Source organism: Rhinoderma darwinii, chromosome 8 (assembly GCF_050947455.1).
Source record: "Rhinoderma darwinii isolate aRhiDar2 chromosome 8, aRhiDar2.hap1, whole genome shotgun sequence".
Lineage (NCBI taxonomy): Eukaryota > Metazoa > Chordata > Amphibia > Anura > Rhinodermatidae > Rhinoderma > Rhinoderma darwinii.
In genome coordinates this window covers 93,389,872-93,409,545 of record NC_134694.1, presented here as the reverse complement: position 1 = coordinate 93,409,545, position 19,674 = coordinate 93,389,872, and the positions used below count along the sequence as shown (strand labels likewise).

The 19,674-nt window shown below is 40.2% G+C and overlaps 1 protein-coding gene across 5 annotated transcripts in view; it reads right to left on the bottom strand.

Annotated features, from left to right (window-relative positions):
• FGF13 (fibroblast growth factor 13) overlaps positions 1-19,674 on the bottom strand; it is a 312,175-nt gene that overhangs the window by 58,466 nt on the left and 234,035 nt on the right. The window contains exon 1 of one of the 5 annotated variants that reach the window (XM_075835903.1): positions 632-1,737. The exons of the other annotated variants lie outside the window; for them this stretch is intronic. Within the exon in view, the coding sequence (XP_075692018.1) occupies positions 632-818 (187 nt within the window). The 5' untranslated portion in view covers positions 819-1,737. Of the gene's footprint in view, positions 1-631; positions 1,738-19,674 lie in introns of those variants that run through there. 5 annotated transcript variants of the gene reach the window in all.

Here is a 19,674-nt window from a genome sequence, read left to right as displayed (position 1 = left end):
GAAGCAGCTGCTGAGAGGAAAACTGTGAATGCTAAATTATATGTTTACAGCAGGAGGGAAGGTCTGGTTAAAACCTTCATGGAAATGATAGCCAGTATCAATTTCTGTAATTTTAGCCCCTTGTAGTGTACAATATATATATATATATATATATGTATATATGTATAGGGGGGCTTTATCAGGTGTCAATATTAACATCACCTGACTGGACTCCAAAATTGTTGACAATTCCTTAGAGGTGAATTATATGGTGGAAATGTATCCTGTTTATATTACTATGAGGCTAAAAACGGGAAATAGTGATAAAAATAAATTCACGCAGAATTTGGATGACATAGGATTCAATGATTATCTAGTTAAGAATATGAAACAGATGAACAATGTGTCCACTGGAACAGTCTACCGCTTTCTAGATTATCCCAACACCATCCAATCAGAAGCTAGACACATTGCCCTGTACATTAACTGATCCCAATCTACTTTGCCTATAGGTCTTTCTATATTAATTGGGCACCACAGTGAAATCATACAGGAGATTTAATAAAACTAAACCGCCATCACGTCTACACACGTCCGATGAAGCATGACTGATGAATGAAGGTTGATGTTAGACCATAATAAGATGGCAAACCTGGTCGTCGTCTTCTCCTCTTTTTAGAGCTGAACAGTTTGACCCGAGAGAAGACATTGAGTTTATTTTTTTCACAGTTCCCTTTGGCTTTGGTGGGACTGCTAACACATTTACATGCATTGGATTTTTCCCTTTCTCGAGCTTGTCTCTTCTGTCTTATCAGGGAGCTGGCAATAGCGGCCGCCATGGCTAGTGTTTACTAACAAAAAAAATCTGTTTCTTCTTGACAAGATACTGTGAACGTCGCAAGATCAAAAATGTTGATAATTTCTTTTTGAGACTAAGAAAGTTGACAATTACACCATTGATTTTTCTCAGGTCAATCTTGGTGGTTCTTCTAAAGAATGGATATTGTCACATCATTAGATTCCGGCAGTGGAAATAAACCCTAAGTCACTTTTTTGCGTTATGAATATTGCCAACTTTTTCAAGCCCTCCGACGTCTCGTGACCGATAGCCTTCAGATTGTCCAGTTGTTCTTTTTATGTCTGGTGAATCTTTTGTCAAGAGTTTTAAAATAACAATATTGACCAATCTCGCAGTATGGGCTTGACCTCGAAGAGAAAATGGTCTGTTCTTTCCACTTCCATTCTGGAATCATAGACACAGCTCACGTCTTTTGTTTGTAGCTGATGCATTTCTCTTCTTTTGGTCACACTAGTTACATTCGAGATAAAAAATTTGCCTTTTCTGTATTCCAAGAAAGCTGTGCACAATGCAGCAGCAGCAGCAGCAGCAGCAGCCTCAGTCTTCAGGCGCTGAAGCCACTTGTAACTGTGTGTGTGAGAGAGAGAGAGCGAGGGAGATGCAGACGGGTTGTTCCACTCCTTTTTTCAATGAAATACAGAATAGCTCTGACCAACATCCTATTTCGTGTCATCCGCAAAAACATCTGGTTATTTTTACTGAGCGCAACAAAAGCATTTACAGCTCAGTTCTTCCATTTGTTGACTAGAGTCCTGTAGGATTTTCTATTGCAGGATGTTCTAGATATACAGAGGCTGGAGATAGCAGGTCAGGATGAGCTATGTGTTGAGGAAGGGAACCTGCTCTGAAGAGACACCTCCCGGAGAGCGAGAGATAGTTGGATTTAATTGGTAAATGACTATTTCATTGCCAGGACAGATTAAAAATGCTAAATGAGTAACTGGACTTGGGACAGAAAACGATCCATTATTGGTCTTTGCAGAGACCATGGGATTGGCTCCTAGGGACTGCGTTCTTATTGGTCGGTGTAATTTTCCTGCCTAGTTCTTCCTTTATAGGGATATTAACGATGACTCCAAATGCATTTTTCCCAGTTGTGTTCTGCCTGTCATAGTGATTCCAGGCATCTATATGTATTGTTCATGATATTAAATCATACTAGATGCAGATCAATTATAATAATTTTACAAGATGTATGATTATATAAAGATCTGCAAATATATAAATACAGGGGGAAAAAATTTGATGTCCAGCTGTTTAACCATTGCAGCAGGAAGTTCAGAGAATCTACACTACTGATTGCAATAGTATTCACTACAGTAACGCAATTATAGATCAGAACACAAAGTAAGAATAGCAATATAGAAAAATTGTATCAAAACTTGCTCAACTTATGCCCAGAAAAGCACAAAAAAATTAGCTTGGGCTATTTTATATATAATAATATATATAATACTATATATAATATTATATATAATATATATAATACTATACTATAATATTATAAAGCTTGCCACAGGCATTAGATTGTTGTGGATAGATCCTGATGATTTTGACAAGATCTGATAATAATTTAATATCTATGGGGGTTACAATCCCCCCCCCCCATAATGCCTGGCGAAAATATTAGATAAGATGGATTTTTCCTGTTTGACACATTTGCTTGCCCAGGAAATAAGCAACAATGGGTATAACTGTGCGCTGCTTTTCTCCCCCTGCTCTTTTGGAATAATATGTATGTTCAGCTAAATCACATGCATCTTAATGGGGGGAACTGGGAATGAAGGCTGTTGACAGAATGAATGTCTGACAGTAATCCTATGCCAGTAACTTGCTGTAGAGTATTTATAACTTTGTATTGTTTCCATACCTAAGTCAACTTGCTAAACATATAGTGCAGACTTGTTATTTGTTACACTGAAACAATGCCTGACAATAGCCACCTGCTGTCACTCACCTGTTAAAACTAATTTACATGGGCAAATGTCTGCCCATAATGAGCGCCAATCGAAAACATAATAAGTTGCTCGGCGCTCTGAAAATAGGCTGATGCAAACTACATAGCGGACGAACTACTATTAATACAATCGTTCAGTCCCCATACAGTTTGCATCATTGTCGGCAGCACATCTAAAGTCTACATGGGTAGTTGTGCTGCCAATAACGATTTTATAGGCTACATAAAAGATCCGGCCAGCCAACAAACGAGCGCTCTTGTCAGCTGGTCGCTGCCATGTTTACATGGGCCAATGATCAAGAATGAGCGTTTGAACAAATGCTTGCTCGCTCCATCATCTGCCCATGTAAATGGGCCTTTAGTAGAGGCACAAGATACAATAGTCCCCCCTGAAAGAATTTCCTTGATTCTCAGATTACAAGAGGTATATAAGCTTTTTAGAAGGCTTATGAGCAGCATAAATAAGTAAATGTGGCAGTTCTTTAAACTGGGACCGAACTGTACTTAAATCTGAAATCTTAAAGCTCTATGAATAGTGGCATAAACCTTCGCTAACTCATATAACCCTACAATGTTTACTGCCGGCCATATATTGACATATAGTCTAGCTACATTTTTTATTTTATTTTATTGTACAATATAAGATAAGCAAGGGAATACTTTTTTAGTTACTACACTTGTAAAAGCTTAATTTTATAGTTATAGTACTATTGAATGATTATTCAATGGAGGACAAGACAAGCATTGGGTGCAATTAACAGAATTATTGCATTTCCTAAAAAGCGAACACTAGAAATTGACATTATGTATATTATAACATAGAACACACCTTAGCCACATACTATGATTTCAATAGTAGAATATATACTGTATAGTGTTCTGCATGTCTGAATTATTAAGTGCTGCAGAATATTTTGGCGCTTTATAAAAAAGGATTATTATTATTATGTATTGGCCACATCATCTACTTTCTACATCATGTACAATCCCTCCCCCCCCATAACCCTATGCACCCCCCCCCCCCCCATTCATTGGTCTTCAATCACTGGCAGTAAAGTTAGAAATGTTTGCATACAATTGATTTTCAAGGATGTTATTCAATGTTTGTCTAATCTACAAAATACCACTAAGGGTGCCTTTACACTTTTCGATAATGCACATGATCCAACTAATTTCTTCACTCGTCGCTTACGACCATTTCAGCATTTAAATACTCGTAAACCACCACATTCAATAGTAGAAATTGTGATTTTCAGTTATGTTAAAAAATTTGATTCTAAGATCCGCAAATTGCTTTGGGTAAATGCAAACGCTCGATGGTCAAATAAACCTCTCATCTAGACTTTAGTGTCCCGTCTCTGTATCATGTGTGTTTATTTACAATTTTATCGCAATATTAAAGGCTATGTACGCCTTTGAAATCTTTTTTTTATATATATATATATATATATATATATATATATATATATAAAAGTGTGCATCTTTAAAAATACTTTTTATTAAAAATTATTTTTACTTTGAGATACAGCTGCTTTGTATCCTGTATACAGAGTAGCTGTATCTTGTGCTGAACTGAATCTATCCGGTCAGCGGTACTGATGGGTTCAGTGTCAGCAGGACGAGCTGCTATCAATCACATCTAAGTTCAAAACTTAGATGTGATCGATTACAAATGTATGAATAGATTCCACTCCTTATTTTTGCTTTAAAAATTGATGAAAACTATCAAATATGCAAGTGTCATTGAGGCTTTAAAGGGGTTGTCCCAGAATTGACATTTATCACCTATGTACAGGGTAGCTGATAATTGTCTGATCGCTGGGGGCCCCACCACTGGGACCTACACCACTCACGAGTGCGGGGTCCTGAACCCTCCGTTAATCCTCACTACACCCCATCGCAGTTGGAAGGAGCTTGAATCGAGCGGCAGTCGAAAATGCTCCCGCAACTTCATTCAATGTCTACAGGACTGATGGAAACAGCCTAGCACTGTACATGGCTGTTTCTGTCAGTACCATCAATTTTGAATGGAGCGACAGCGTGCATGCTCGACCGCCACTCCATTCAAAGTCCTCCTCCCTGCAATTGAGCAGTGTAGAGGTACAGGGGGTTCGGGACCACCATTCTTGTGATTGATTGGAGTCCCAGTGGTGGGGTCCCCAGCGATCAGACAATTATCACCTATCCTGTGAATAGGTGATAATTGTCGAATTTTCTTAAAGAGGTTCTTCTTTGAATAACGCTAGTTTCTCTAACCTCTGGCAATCAGGTTTTCCCTACGTGACATTCTTTGCAGCAGCTCTCCACTCTAGCTCATAGAGGAGAACCTGGAGGGTGGACATCCTACGATGACGTCCAAATGCGCTAATAATGTGGATTCTGGCATGAGTAGGCTATACTGGATGGCAGCTGTTATTAAGGTATGCCATATTTTGCAGCATTCAGTGATTGCTTACCATCGATATACTGAAGAAACAATCACTGTATCCGACTGTTCTACCTTTTGACCTACTGTATATCTCTCCATTCCTGAACTCTGAACCATCACTAAAACTGTACTCAGCAAAGTTGCTAATGATCTACTAATTGCCAAATCTAAACTTTCACATACACATTAGACAAAACTGGTCAGAACCCACAGATTTAGGCAGGACCAACCGTCAATATCATGTGTATAGGGGCCTATCCCCAACAGTAGATGTTGGGGGAAAATAGAATCAGACATGTTGTATTTCAACATGCCAATCCTTTGTTTCTACAGGAGATAAGCCGCTACCGGAGATGTCTGGCAGTGGCTAATACCCCTTTCCCCAATTAAATAAACATGCATAGCATGCATGATCGAGGGAGTTGTGAAAAATAACTCAGCCGAACGAGCGTATGGCCACCTTTAGAGACAATACAACATACACCTCCTCTAGACCTGTCTTCAGCTTTGACACTAGTAAGTTAAATCTGTGTAGCACTATGGAATGTGTTGATGCTATACAAGCAACAGATATGTAAAATTGCTTTTGAGAATCTCTCTAATAATGTACACATAATCCATTAAATGGATTTCACACAAGAAAGACAGTAATTAAAGGGGTAGACCAGAATTTTAAAATTGATGGCCTATCCTGAGGAGAGGCCATCAATATTAGATTGGTGGAGGTCTCAGCACACCAGCCGATCAACTGTCTGAAGGGGCTGTGGTGATCGAGAGGTTGCTGATCCTCTTTATTGCTTACCGTGTGTTTCAGGCTCTTGGTATTTGCACACACCATTACTTTCATAGTGGCTGTGCAAGGTATTGCAGTGCTGTCCCATTCACTTGAATGGGACAGTGCTGCAATACCTTGTACAGCCATTATGATAGTAACGCCACTATGAAAGAGACTCCTCCAAAAGGAAAAGTGACCCATCTCTAAACAGCACTATTTCTGGGTTCTTGCCCCTCATAAGTACAGAGATAAGTCGCTCTGCCTTTCGGCGGAGTACCTTGTTTGCCTGATATGAGCTAATTTTCCTACTTTTTTCTCCATAGAGCATTGCCTGTAAATAAGTTTCCATACGCCTGCTGGGTCTCTTCAATAAAAGCCAGTACCCCCCTATGCTTCCCAAGGGTTTGAAATTCAATATTATATATTTGTATTACCTCACAAGTATTTTTTTTCACATGATGGTAATAACTGAAACATTTTAAAGCCTGAGTTCAGACCATTGGAGCAGATTGAAGATCAGTTGAACCAGTCATATTTGGTACCATAGACAAAACTTTATCGTTAACAATCTTAACCCCTTCCCGTCGTAAACAACTTTCAGATTTTCATTTTCGTTTTTTCCTCCCCACATTCTAGAAGCTATAACGTCTTTATTTTTCCGTCAATATAGTACTATGAGGGCTTGATTTTTGTGGGACGAGTTGTCGTTTTTTGTAGCACCATTTATTTTGCCGTATAATGTACTAGGAAACGGGAAAAAAATTATTTGTGGGGTAGAAAATGAAAAAAACAGTGATTCCTCCATGGTTTTTTGTGCGCTGTTTTTACGGAATTAACTGTGCAATTAAAACAACATGTTAACTTTATTCTGTGGGTCAATACGATTACGGAGATACCAAATATATATAGTTTTTTCTATGTTTTACTACTTTTACATGTAAAAACCTAAGTGTAAAAAAGAAAATGTATTTTGCATCGCCAAATTCCGAGAGCCACAACTTTTTATTTTTCCGTCGATTAAGTGGTATGAGGGATTATTTTTTGCGGGATAAGCTGTAGTTTTTAATAATACCATTTTGGTGTAAATGCGACGGTTTGATCACTTTTTATTTAATTTTTTGTGGGAGATGAAGTGACCAAAAAATAGAAATTCTGGCGTTTACAATTTTTTTTTTTTTTACGGCGTTCACCATGCGGGTGAAATAACAATATATTATAATAGTTCAGACTTTTACGGACGCGGCAATACCAATTATGTTTATTTATTTTTTTACTATGCTCTAGGGGGAAAATGGGAAAAGGGGGGTTTTTTGAACTTTTAATATATTTTTTTTTTTTTACACCAAAAAAAACTGTATTTAACTTATTTTTACATTTTTTATTAGTCCCCGTAGGGGACTTCAACCAGCGATCGTTAGATCGCTTGCACGATATACTGCAATACTAATGTATTGCAGTATATCGTGATTCTGACAGGCACCTATTAAGCCCTGCCGAAGGCAAGGCTTAATAGGTGTACAAAGATGGCGGACCTGGGGGCGTTCATTAAGCAACCATCGCCCCCCCCCCCGCGATTGCGTTGCGGGGGGCGCGATGAGCTGTTAGAGGGGGTCGCCCCCTGTTCTGACGATTTAAATGCTGCGGTCAGTAACATACAGCCGACACCGTCAGCTTCATACATTGGCGTATGGATACGTCAAATGTCGGGAAGGGGTTAAAATCTTGTAGAGCATTAATAACTGTTATATTTTTAAATGCAAATTTCAAATATGTAAAGAAAAAAACCAGCACTGCTCTGGCTCTTGGAGCACTATGAGTCCCAGTACAATACCCGAACCACATTCCTCAAATGGTTTCAATGAAATCCAAAACAGGTGGTGCGCAGTAGTGTGTAAGATAAGTACTGGCAAAACAATATAAATAGAGAAATTCCATGGCACTCACCATTCAGTAAAATCTTTTTTTTATTGAGGCAAAGAGGTAAAGGCAGCAATAATGTGAAGCACAAGCCTACAGCCGTTTTGCGTGTAACCACACTTTGTGATGGCCTTGAGAAAGCGTGGGTACACGGGAAACGGCTGTAGGCTTGTGCTTCACATTATTTCTGCCTTTACCTTTTTGCCTCAATAAAAAAGAACATTTTACTGAATGGTGAGTGCCGTTGAATCTCTCTATTTATATTGTTATATTTTAAAACCATCAGTATCCTATTATCATAGAATGTCGGAGAAACTCTGGTGCTTGCACCAGAAAATTGTGTGCAGGAGTGAAGAGAAGTGCACGCTACGGAAGTGAGGAGATGTAAGTAACTGCGAAGTCTGGTCTGAGGTCTGAATGTATTATAGGGTCTGGTCTGAGGTTTATATTACTTTTTGGTTCTGTATTTATTCTCAGGTTTGGTTTGAGATCTGTAGATATTATAGGGTCTGCTCTGGGGTGTGTATTTATTCTGGGGTGTAGTCTTTTATACTTTGCAGTTTTGTCTCACGTCTGTATTTATTTTAGGGTCTGGTCTGGCCTTTGAATATATTTTGGGATTTCTAATCTGCATACAATTTGGGGTCTGAGTCCAGGGCCAGTAATAATTTTGGGTTGTAATCACTAGGTCATATGTACTACTTATAATTAAAATCCATTTGGTTGGGTAATTAGGGGGCAAGGCCTACATGAATGGGAGGGCCATATGCTTGGCGTGCTGCTTATCAAGCCACTTTCCGATTCTCTTTGATGTCACTGCTCAAAAGAAGACAAGTCTGCTATAAACATGACCAGTTTGCTATTAAATATTATACCCGCTGGGTTATAGTTAAAAATGTTAGTACGTTTTCATAGGTTTGATGTAAATATACATCACATTAAATCACTTATTTTTACAGGAAATATAGCTCATTTTATTTAATAAAAGACACATTTAAGATATTGATTCTGGACTGAGATTTATTTGTTTTCAAATCTTGTCTCGTGTGTTTGCTTTGCTATTAGATCTGAGTTTGGATTTTCATGACCTAGTGAAGGTAAATTATTTCAATTATTAGTAATATTTCAGCACAGCGTTCTTTACTCATAAAGTGATCATTTTAATTTCCTACTATGGCATCATTATCACATATCACAGTATTGATTACTCGTGAATGAGAACTTTATTTCCAGGGCGCAGCATGCTTTACTGTACAGGCTGCCAATAACCCATAGTTTACATGGACTTTTAATAATTTCTTAAGAAAAGGAAATGTATGTGACCTGGTATATGCACATATATATATAATGACGGACTGAAGATTAGTCAGATATCCTTTTGGTATATTACCTATCCCAAAAACTCAGTTTAAACAGAAGAGCTCTAACCAAGCCGAAATTGTTAATTCATAGGAATATGGGGTTTTTTTTGGAACTCCTCTTCGGGCATTTGAACATCATGAGCCAGAGGCCCCAGGCATTTGCCTCTACTATTTCGGCGCCTGTCACTGGCTACGTTGTATTCCATATGTATTTTGACAGCAAGTAACACCCTGTCCTGACCTGTAGTGAAAGAAACCCACATTTCTGATGTGATATAAAGCCCATGTTATGTTCTTATATATATATTTTTTTCCTGTGTATGCTCTATGCAGCTCCCATGAGATTTTCTCATGCACTGCGTACTGTATGCTGTGATAGAAATGCCTGAAGCGGAACACGACTCACAGGGTATGGGTACTAGTTCTGAAATCACGAAACTAGAAAAGAAAATACCACTAAAAATCATGTGAATAATGATACGCCCCAGTATGTGATCTCAACTTGATTTAACTGAACAATTTTTTTCTAGAAATGGAAAATTTTTATAGTCTCATTATGCAAGTTTAATTATTCTGGTCTTACACATTATAGAATTGTCAGCAGACGTTGACAGGATCCAGGACTATCTAAGTCAGCTGTAATGTGGCCACATTTTAGCATTCGTATTACGGCCTGACAGGGGGTATAATGACCCAAACTTATTCGTATTACGGCCCATCTAAATGATGCCAAATGTGTGTGGAGTCAGCCCAACTGTCTCCCGTTGTTTGATGTTGGGAAAACAAGGATAGGACATGATGTATTTTAATATGCTTGAACCATTGTCCAGCTGGAAGTAAGTGGTGCTGTTTGGCATTATTTTATCTATCTCTTCCTATGGCAATAAACATGCCCAATCAGCCATTGGCTTCTTTCTAGCTAGCAGTGCATGCAGATGTAGCATTAGAGCTCTGCACAAAGACAAATGAGTTTCAACTACTTGTCTACTATGTCTTACTGCTGGGAGTGTCTAGAAAACGCTTGAGGCCACTAGGCAATGTAGGCCCATAGGTGGTGAGTTCCCAGGGTAATTTCATCATTTGCTCTCCCCATATCGCAGCCCTCAGGTTCCTAATACATTAGTATAACCTCACCCCGATTCCTACACTGCAAGAAGAACAGTTGTGGTCACTATGCCGTGCAATGGATCATTGAAAATAAATTATACATTTAAAGAGGACCTGTCACCTCTCCCGACATGTCTGTTTTAGTAAATAATTGTATTCCCCATGAAATAACAATTCTGGCGAATCTTTTCTTAGAACTCTTCGTTGTGCCGTTCCTCTGTTATTGCCCCAAGAAATTTATGAGTAAATTGACAAATGGGGGTGTGTCCCTACACAAACTGACACTGTCCAATCAGTGCTGACAGAATGAGACTGTGTAGGGACACACTCCTTTAACAAGTGGTATGATAACACCCAGTGGTCAATTTATTCATACATTTCTAGCAGGAATAACAGAGGAACGGCACTAAGTTCTAAGTAAAGATGCTCCAGAATTGTTATTTCATGAGGAAAACCATTTTTTACTAACACAGACATGTCAGGAGAAGTGACGGTTCCTCTTTAAAATGAAGAGACATCAATATTTTATGAAATGTTATGGTATAGGCATATTCTTGCTGCATATAATACTGAACCATTTTCTATATTTTTTCTTGCAGGACAGTCTCAGTTTTCAAAAATTAAGGCCGGATTCACACGAGCGTGTTGGGTCCATGATATACGGTCCGCATGTAGGCTGCATTTCCCAGACCGAACACACTGCAGGAAGCCGGGCTCCTAGCATCATAGTTATCTATGACGCTAGGTGTCACTGCCTCGCTGCAGGGCAACTGTCCCGTACTATAATCATGTTTTCAGTACGGGACAGTAGTTCCGCGGGGAGGCAGGGACTCCGAGCATCGTACATAACTATGATGCTAGGAGCCCGGCTCCCTGCAGTGTGTTCGGTCTGGGAAATGCGGCCGACATATGGACCGTATATCACAGACCGAACACGCTCGTGTGAATCCGACCTTAAAGAAGTATGGTTCATCCAGATGAAGATATGTATTTCCTGGCCTGACAATCTTAGGCATCTTATATTATGAATATACAATAGACTCTGTGGCAATACATTGCATAAATCTAGGAAAGCAATGAACCTCCATAGTCCCTTCAGCAGGTCAGGTTTTCCCGGCTTTGGGTTGAGAGCTAGTTACTTGGTAAAGTCAGTCCGATAACAAGATGCATTCTGATTTACTGTTTGCACAGGCGAATAAAAGAGCAGCTGATTACATGACACGAAGAAAATGATAAAATTACCACTGAGTAGTCAATAGAAGATTTGGCCACAACTTTGATCTCTAGAGCCCAGTCAGTTCATTCCTACTGAGAAAGGTATTAAGCAGATGAACACAGCGAGAGATGACATCTTCAATCCCCAGAGTGATTTTCCCAGGATTTCATCAGCATTGTTGTTTGGGTGTTTATGGTGGACATAGAGGAGAAGTCAGGCTGTTGATTATGTAATTTATTATCTGCTTCAGAACAGAGAGAGGCAATAAGAACCCCTCACGTCAACGCAGACTTGAGCAATCTGTCACTTTGCACTCCAAATGAGACATGCCATGTTCCTTCATGAGAAACGGGTGAAGCGACTGCTCTGACATGTACAGGGGCTGAAACCAGACACAGTAACCAGAGATTAACAGGACTACTCTGCATAACAATGTCATTTCATGTGTTCTTTGAGCCTTGAGCTAAGAGCATGCCCTTCAGTAAATACATTATTATATGCGGAAATCCCAATGGTTTTGGTACTGTATTTAAGCTACACTCCTGGTGCCACATAACAATGAAGAAGCCAGAGGAGCAAAGTGACTCTCACTCTTCTCTTCTTCACATCATCTGAGCAGTAATAGGATGAAAACAAGACTGAGTAAAAGTGGGTCATACAGGATAAGCAGTTGTATGAACGCTGGATTACAGCAGAGCACAGACATAGGAAAAATGTGGTAACAGTTTGTTTTCAGAACATCTGATCCCTAGCAAACCTGTAAGGATGAGGTTATGTTCACACGCTTAACAAAAAACGGCTGCTAAAATAGTGAGCTGTTTTCAAGGGAAAACAGCCTCTGATTTACAACCGTTTTTTAAGCATCAAGCGTTTTTTTATGCGTTTTTTTATGGCCGGTTTTGGAGCTATTTTTCTATTGAGACAATGAAAAACGGCTCCAAATACGCCTCAAGAAGTGACATGCACTTCTTTTTTACGGGGCTTTTTTTTTACGCGCTGTTTTTCTAAACGGTGCATAAAAAAACTCCCAGTGGGAACGAAACACTGATTTTCCCATTGAAATCAATGGGCAGATGTTTGGAGGCGTTCAGCCCCCGTTATTTTAGCCATTTTTCGGGGCGTTTACAGCCTGAAAAACGCCTGAAAATAGGTCGTGTGAACATACCCTAAGGGCACGCTCAGACGTGGCAGAATTTTTCCGCTGCAAATGTTGGTGCAGATTTGGGGCAATTACGCAACGAATCTGCACCAACATTGGCATATTTGACAGGTAATTCAGACGTTGCAGAAAACACAGCGGACTTGCCACAGATTTCAGTTTTTGCATTGCAAAGGCTGAAATCCACAGTGTAATTCCGCGTCTTCTCCGCAACGTCATGTGCATGCTGCGGAGGGAAAATTCCGCACCGCAGCCTATGGTCCGCAGCGGAGTTTTCCGCAACGTCTGAACTAACTTGTCTAAAAATTTATAGAAACAAATGTAAAAAACGGCCGCTGGAGAATTCCACTTCGGACTGTCCGGAGCAGGATTCCACAGCAATTCCGCCACGTATGAACATGCCCTGACTGTGCAGTCGACGGCAACATAATCGGTCCACAATTCGTACAATCACTGCATTACCCAACTTACATATAACCTCAGTTTTTCTTTATGGGGAAAAATTCTTGCAAAAATCCCCAAAAATCTGACATGGTCGAAATACCTGCGACTGTTGCAATGTGTCTGCATCTTTTTCCCCATAAGGAAACATTGAGGTTGCATAGGACTTGCAGTAAAGCCACAATTTTACCACAAACTGTGGGTGGCCGTGGAGCTGTAGCCTAAAAGGAGAGTTTCACTAGACAGACAACTCCAGGTGATAGAATCTATTTAAAGGGGTTGTCTGGTTTCACCAAATTGATGTCTATTTTTGGATAATTAAAAGTTTTTTATTTTTCCAATATACTTTCTGTATTCCTCATATTTTCAAGATCTCTGCATGTTGCCATTCAGTAGGAACATTCATTGTTTACATCAATAGTCATGTGATGAACACACAGGTGCTGGGATCGTTAGACGACACATCTGATACACATTCTGTAACTGTAACGAGCCGTGCACCTGTGTGTCCATCACATGACCGGGACAGAATGTTATCCACTGGAAGTAAATAACAAATGTTCCCTGTAAAGGATCTGCCAGACACAGCTTCTGTGTCGACGCCCATGGGTAATCAGTCTGCACCTGCTCCTATGTCTGTGAGACTGACTCCATCTTCCACCACTCAGGGTGGCAGGCTTAGGAGTGGGAGAGCCTATCACAGCCTGGCCAGACGGAACTACCTCCCACCCACTGTCTATTTATACCTGCCTTTCCTGTTCCTCCTTTGCCTGTGATTCTGCTCTGCTTGTTTCCTGGCTCTGCTGCTGCTGCTTGAACTACTGATCCTCTGCTTGTTATTGACCACTCTCCTGCTCAGCGTTTTGTACCTCGTGCACTCCTGGTTGACTCGGCTCGTTCACTGCTCTCGTTGCTCACGGTGTCTCCGTGGGCAGCTGCCCCATTTCCCTAGCTTCTGTGTATCCTTGTCTGTTTGTCTGTCGTGCACTTACTGAGCGTAGGGACCGTCGCCCAGTTGTACCCCGTCGCCTAGGACGGGTCGTTGCAAGTAGGCAGGGACTGAGTGGCGGGTAGATTAGGGCTCACCTGTCTGTCTCCCTACCCCGTAATTACATTCCTACTGAATAACAACAAGCAGAGATCTTGAAAACTGTGATGAATACAGAAACTATATTGGAAAAATCTTTAACTTTTTATTATACAAAAAAATAACATTCATTTGCTGAATCCAGACAACCCCTTTAATAAAGTGAACTAGAATTGTGAAAAAATGTTGACTACTGTGTCGTTTCAGCCAGTTTTTTCAAAAAGTAGGTGGAGCTTTGCAGAAGCGGCAGGGAAATCACAGCCCGACACATTTACCATAATTTATGCCAGAAGCTGGCGTACATTACAACAGAAATTTACGCCAGCCCTTAGCTTTCTCTATGGCGCACAAAGAACCGCAGATGCACAAAATTTAGAGGCATCTCTTAATATATTAGGCACACTTAACTCTTGTGCTCTTTATATTAAGACTGGCGTATGAAATGCCAGTCTTAATAAATTCCCCACACACAGTTTAGCACCTTGGTATATGTAGTTAATAAAATAAAATTTCATTTCTTACTGTAAGACTAATAAAATGACATAAAAAATACATATATTATAGCTTTGTATAATGGAGAGATATGAGTGTCATCAGAAAGAAGGAATGACAAATGAAAAATATAATAGGGAAGCTAAAATATATATATATATCTGGGTCAATGGAAAGTGAATATTTTTCAACCATTTCTAAAGCATGAATTTTACATAAGCTTCAAGTTGTTGGACTGCGGGTCCCGTCCTATATATTTTATGTAGACAGAACTATTGCTTATTTTTATGACTACCTTGCCCTATATCAAGCAAAGATTCAAACACACATAAATGAAGAAATATATAACATCAATGAGTAATGTTGGCAGGCAACTGAAAACTAATGAATGTGTGGGTATAAAACGCTACCACCATGGACGGATTTTTTTCCTTCTCAGGCTGAAACACAGATCCAATGATTTTGTGATTGATGTTTTTGGGGGCACATAACCCTCAGCTATTGACTAATACAGATAAGTTCAGATTAAAAAATTAAACTTCACAGATTCACGGCCAGGGCCAGATCAATGTTGGCGGAGACCTCTGAGCAAAACATTAGGTGGGGGCTTAAGGAGAGCTTCATTAAGTGGGGTCCACTAAACTTTTTGGGATAGAAAGAAGGAATCACAGAATCTATATAATCAATGTATGACTACTGTTGATGGTTTTATTTTTCATACCATACGCCATGGTGTAAGACATCACTGTTACATTCAATCACAGTGCAGGAAAAAATAACATGTGATAATGTGGTGCAGAATGGGTAGCACCCAGTGGCCGAGCTGAGGGTAAACTCTCTGTGCTGCCGTCTGGCAAAAAGTTTATATCATTCAGATGCTTGAATGATTTTGTTAATAGGGCATGATGTAGGACCCCTCAGGACCCAAGGTGGCGGAGGCCCCAGGGCAAATGTTCTCATTTTCCCTCCCAGTAATCCAGCTCAGTATATTTTCACTTTTTTATACGTAGTTCAAACTAATGTCTTTTGCAAGCCACACGAGCTATGCAGTGCAAAGCATATTTATCTCCAAGTCTGTACCCCCTTCTCTCAATTCATCTTTAATATCTGATGTATCTGATAACTTTTTATAAAAACTTCTTGACAATCTCTAGAACAGAACTCATGTTTGTTTGTTTTTATTTCATTTATTTTTTTCTTTTAGATTATTTGGGCGCTGATCGTTATTCACTTTCTCTAAAATTACAATTTAAATACTCTCCAATATAATTAAACACACTTTCAGGGTATGTTCACACGAGGGCGTCCGTAACGGCTGAAATTACGGGGATGTTTCAGCCTGAAAACATCCCCATAATTTCAGCCGTAACGGCATGTGCAGGCGCTTGAACGCCGCGTCAATTACGGATGTAATTGACGCTGCTATTCATTGGAGTCAATGAATAACGGCTCCAATTACGGCCAAAGAAGTGACAGGTCACTTCTTTGACGCGGGCGTCTATTTACGCGCCGTCATTTGACAGTGGCGCGTAAATTACGCCTCGTGTGAACAGACAAACGTCTGTCCATTGCTTTCAATGGGCAGATGTTTGTCAGCGCTATTGAAGCGCTATTTTCAGACGTAATTTGGGGCAAAAACGCCCGAATTACATCCGTAAATAGGCAGTGTGAACATACCCTCACACTACAGAATTTGATGATTTTTAGGGCCCATCCCAAGATCTGATAGAAATAAAAAAAAAGAAGAGGCATTTAAGTATTTCCTTTACACGTTTCCTCCCTTGAAGATCCACTTCTGGTTTTGGCTAAAAAAAACTAATCAAAATCTACATCAAGCTGCCCTGTGTGAACGAACTTACTAACTTTCATCTCATAATGACACCACCACACCCTCAATATTTTTATGTATTTTCTTACAAATTTGGGCTACTCAGTAGTTTATATTTGTTACACTTTGCATTCAGGTTGGGTTCACATTGAACTTTTTGGGGCTTCTTTAACTATTGCTTCTTCACAACTTTCCAATGACAGTGGCAAAGTTTATACTTTACCTTCATCCTAAGTTTTTTTTTTTCCATACATGTTTTTCACAGCATGCTCCACGTGAACAATTTTTGTAATTTTTTTTCCCTGTTTGGGCATGGCCACACGTGGCGGATTTCCTCCGCAACTGTCTGCATCAATGCCGCACAGAATCTGCGTTGCAGATTCTGCTGCGGATCTGCCCAAAATGTGCAGTAAATTGATGCGGACTAGCTGCTGCGGACTGCGAGAAAAGTGCTTCCCTTCTCTCTATGGGTATGTGCACACACACTAATTACGTCCGTAATTGACGGACGTATTTCGGCCGCAAGTCCCGGACCGAACACAGTGCAGGGAGCCGGGCTCCTAGCATCATACTTATGTACGATGCTAGGAGTCCCTGCCTCGCTGCAGGACAACTGTCCCGTACTGTAATCATGTTTTCAGTACGGGACAAGTAGTTCCACGGAGAGGCAGGGACTCCTAGCATCGTACATAACTATGATGCTAGGAGCCCGGCTCCCTGCACTGTGTTCGGTCCGGTACTTGCGGCCGAATTACGTCCGTCAATTACGGACGTAATTAGTGTGTGTGCACATACCCTATCAGTGCAGGATAGAGAGAAGGGACAGCACTTTCCCTAGTGAAAGTAAATGAATTTCATACTTACCGGCCGTTGTCTTGGTGACGCGTCCCTCTTTCGGCATCCAGCCCGACCTCCCTGGATGACGCGGCAGTCCATGTGACCGCTGCAGCTTGTGATTGGCTGCAGCCGTCACTTAGACTGAAACGTCATCCTGGGAAGCTGGACTGGAGACAGAAGCAGGGAGTTCTCGGTAAGTATGAACTTCTATTTTTTTGACAGGTTGCTGTATATTGGGATCGGTAGTCACTGTCCAGGGTGCAGAAACAGTTACTGCCGATCGCTTAACTCTTTCAGCACCCTGGACAGTGACTATTTACTGACGTCTCCTAGCAACGCTCCCGTAATTACGGGAGCCCCATTGACTTCCTCAGTCTGGCTGTAGACCTAGAAATATATAGGTCCAGCAAGAATGAAGAAATGTCATGTCAAAAAAGCAAGACACATCCGCAGCACACATAACATGTGCATGACAGCTGCAGACTTCATTGCGGAACTTAGAATCTCCATTGAAGTCAATGGAGAAATTCCGCCATGAGTCCGCAACCAGTCCGCCACAACTCCGCAACATCCCTTGCATGCTGCGGACACCAAATTCCGCACCGCAGCCTATGCTCCGCAGCGGAATTTTACGCATTGTCTAAACGAACACTTCTAAATAGAAGTGGAAGTCAATGGAGAAACGGCTCCGCTGCGGATTAACGCTGCGGAGTGTCCGCAGCGGAATTCAAGTGAAATTCCGCCACGTGTGAACCCAGCCTTAGACTTCAATTGACAAAAAAAATGCATGTAATAATTAATTTAATTGATAGTGATGCAGTTCCCAACTACACCACTAACACCAGAATCCAACTATGTGTGAACAAGGCATTCAAGGGCTTTTCATATCTCAGGCATCTGACTTTGCTATACAATTCCAGGTACAAGTGAAAATAAATAAATTCTTGTGTTATGGTAAAATCTCATGACTGGTGCACAGGCAATAAGATAATTGTAGCTGTGTTGCTGTAAAACTGCCGCAGTCCTGAAAAGTTCCAGCAACACTTCCATAACAGCAGGTGGCCGCAAACCTCAGGTTTCATTCATGATTACCTTTCAGCACATAGAGAGAGCTGGGAAGAAAATAGGGGAGCAAGCATAGGGCAGAGGACTACTTTTATCTGTGTATTCAGGGCTTTACATCACATCTTCAGGCATGAGCAGAAACAAGGAGCTGTGCTGCGGAATACACAATACGCAATAGCAATGAGTCAGAGCAGTGTGATTTCAGGCATATTGCACATGCCCAGATGAAAGGTTGACCCATTATAATAAAGGGACAACCAGGCAGCCTTTAAAAAAAAACTGAGCAGAGACAACAAGCACCATAAGGTCATGGAGCTTTCCTAGTGCCTCTGCCACTTCATTCTACCAATCAGTGGGTGTCACTTCAGTTGGACCCCAGCAATCGGACGTTGATGGCATATCCTAAACATATACCATTAATTTAATTAGTGAGATACCTTCTTTAACCCCTTAAGGACACGGACAATTTTGAGGACAGAGCAATTTTTTTTACATTTCCCCTCTTTGCATCCCGACGCTCATAACGCTTTTATTTTTTGTACGACGTAGTTGTATGAGATTTTTTTTTTTTGCGGGACGAGTTGTACTTTATGTAGGTACCATTTTTTGGTACAAATACATTATCGTTTTATTTCTATACATTTTTATTTTGGCGAAAATGCAGAAAAAAAGCAGTTCTGCTGCAGTTTTAATATTTTTTTTTTTACACCATACACCGATCATCATAAATAATGTTATACATTTGTTGTACAGGTTGTTACGGTCGTGGCGATACCAAATATGTCTATATTATTTCATGTTTTGGGACTTATATTTTAAATTTATTTATTATAAAAAATGTGTGTTTCTGTGTATTTTTTTGACTTTTTATTTATTTATTTATCATTAATTTTTTTTTACATTCATTTAACTTTTTTTTTTAATCCCATAAAGGGATTTATCATTTCGATTTTTATTTTGTAACTGTAATGTACTGGCATAGATCTGTATGCCAGTACATTAGCCTGTGTACTGATTGTACCTCAGTTTGCCCTAACAACAGGAAATATGTTCAGACAGCCCTGGGGTCCTTCAATGGACCCTGGGCTGTCTGGCCATACGAGTTATGGGCTTTGATCGCGTCAGTTATTTTCTGTGACGCGATCAATGTGCAGTCCCCCCTCTTT